Consider the following 2,637-nt stretch of genomic DNA (forward strand, 5'->3'; position numbering starts at 1 on the left):
TGACTCTAAACTTATTTATTTTGCATCTATACATATACAGGAGCTTGCATGCATGCATGCATGCATGCATGCATGCATGTATGGTTTTTTAATATTGATAAGAATTAAGATTTGAGAAGCTAAATGAAAATAATAAAAATATTTAATAGTGAATACACAAATTATAATAAATATATTTTAAGGTTATTTGTATCTATCAGCAGCAACAGAAATACATAAAAACAATTCTATACAATGCTACAACAGACGGATGCAACAAATATATATATATATATATATATATATATATATATATATATATATACAAAGAAAAACATTTCTGGTGTATACCATGCAGAGCAGTGCAGCTGCATATACACTGCAGAGTTTGAGCTAATATTATACTATATAATAAAATAATATTAAAGTATTAAAAGGACATCCTTTCTAACTGGAGTGAGGCATCGCCAGAAGAAGCGGCAGAGTGTGTGTATGCTGCGTCTCGTGAGGTGTACATACACCCCGTGTGGTGTATGCACACTTCTCGGGGTGTACGGTGACCTCGTGCAGAGTTTATGAATATCTCATGAGGGGTATGAGGTGTATGTACACCTACAGTTGCGGTGTATATGCATCTCGTGAGGTGTATGTTCACCTCGTGAGGTGTACATACACCTCAACGTACACCGTATGAACCGGGCGTTCACCTCGTGGGGTGTATGTACACCTAGTGAGGTTTATGTGCATCTATTGAGGTGTATATACACCCCAAAATATGAAAGGTGGCTATACACCTCAGCAGCTGCACATACACCCCAAGAGGCGGTCAGGCGGTCAGTGTGTTTACTTTTTCGGTGCGGAAAGAGCAGCGATTTGTGCTTTTTTTTCTCAATTTTTCTGAAATAAATTAATATTTTTATTTAATTTAATTAATTAATCAAAAAAAATTAACAAAACGACACCCAAAGTGTGCTGGTTTCCCCCTGGCGCAGCCGTAACCCACCGCAGCGTCGGCGGCGGCTCGATTTGTTGTGAGCTGCCTGCAGCTGGTGCTGAAAATATAAAATAAATTCTTTTTTAATTTAAAAAATTAATAAAAGAAATTAAATTAAATATATTTATAAATTTAAAACAAAAAAATACAAAAAAATAAATAACAAACACACACAGAGGCCTCAGCAGCGGCATCGACCGAGCCGTCGTCAGCTGCTGCATCATTGCCACGTGCTGCTGCTGCTGCTGCAGCAGCAGCAGCAGCAGCAGCAACAGCAGCAGCAGCAGCAGCAGATTACCTTTTAGTGTGTGTATAAAGAAGATAAATTTGTGTGTGTTTGAATTGTATTAAACATAAATTCTCTGCAGCAAAAGAGAAGCCGTAAGAGACAGCAGCAGCAGCAGCAGCAGCAGCAGCAGCAGCAGCAAGGAGCAGCAGCATCGATACCTTTCTGCTGTCTGTTGAGTTATCTCTTTTCTATAAAAATATAAAAAAGTTTTTGAATATAAAAAATAAATAAAATAAAATATAATGCAAATGACAAACACAAATCAATATGAGCTTTCTACCCCCCCAAGAGCCCCCCTATCTCTGCAGCGGGTGAGGCCCGAGGCACCGTCGGCAGCAGCAGCAGCAACAGCAACAGCAGCAGCAGCAGCAGCAGCAGGAGTAACAGCAGCAGGAGAAAGACAAGCAGCAGCAGCAGCTCCTCTCTTCTCACAAACAAATACAGGCCGCCGCCGCCTCTGTCGTTTCCAGCTGCTGCGGGGGGTTATCTTTGTTGCCCGCCGCCTGAGCCGCAAGTTCTTCTCTTTGCTGCTGCAGCAGCAGCAGCAGCAGCCGGAGCAGCAGCAGCAGCAGCTGCTGCTGCAGCAGCAGCAGCAGCGGCAGCAGCAGCTGCAGCGGGAAGAGCAGCAGCTGCAGCAGCAGCAGCGGCGGCAGCAGCAGCAGCAAAGGAGACAAACAGGAAGGAGAAGCAGAGGCTTCGCTCTCTTAAGGTCTTTTCTTTTTGGTTCTGCTGCTGCTGTGCTGCTGCTGCTGCTGCTGCTGCATCTCTGTACCCTCAGTGTTGCTGCTATCAAGCCTACAGTATACAGAAACACGAGCGCCGCCAGCAGCCTCAGCAGCACTGCAGCAGCAGCAGCAGCAACAACAGCAGCAACTGCAACTGAAGCAGCAGCAGCAGCAGAAGCAGCAGCAGCAGAAGCAGAAGCAGCAACAGCAGAACAAGAAACAGAAGACAGCCTCAGTGAAGCACACAACCCACAAATTTCATTCCAAGAGCAGCAGCAGCAGCAGCAGCAACAGCAGCAACAGCAGCAGCAACAGCAGCAGCAGCAACAGCAGCAGAACAACGATGATGATTCAGAGGCTGTCTCTCTCCTATCTTCCCCCCCCTCATCAGCACCACCACCACCACCAGCACCAGCAGCAGCACCACCACCACCCCCAGCAGCAGCAGCAGCAGCAGCAGGAGCAGCAGCAGCAGCAGCAGCAGAAGTATCAGCAGTGCAGACGGGCGTGTCTGTATTTTCTCCGGCTTTATTTGCGGGTCAGGCTGCTGCTGCTTCTGTTGAATTGATGCCGGACACAGAAGAACAAATATCTCTGCTTCCTAATTGTCTCTTTTATACTTCTTACCCTGGTACTTGTATACCGGAGAC

General features: G+C 45.5%; 1 protein-coding gene across 1 annotated transcript in view; it reads left to right on the plus strand.

The window, feature by feature from the left end:
- Positions 1-1,510: 1,510 nt before the first annotated feature.
- The window catches only part of EMH_0053180 (uncharacterized protein), a gene marked incomplete at both ends in the record, with an annotated part of 1,700 nt that continues 573 nt past the window's right edge, over positions 1,511-2,637 (plus strand). The window contains one exon of the mRNA XM_013496957.1: positions 1,511-2,525. Within this exon, the coding sequence (XP_013352411.1) occupies positions 1,511-2,525 (1,015 nt within the window). The remainder of the gene's footprint in view (positions 2,526-2,637) is intronic.

This window comes from Eimeria mitis, genomic scaffold (genome assembly GCF_000499745.2).
Source record: "Eimeria mitis Houghton genomic scaffold, Emh_scaff2397, whole genome shotgun sequence".
Lineage (NCBI taxonomy): Eukaryota > Apicomplexa > Conoidasida > Eucoccidiorida > Eimeriidae > Eimeria > Eimeria mitis.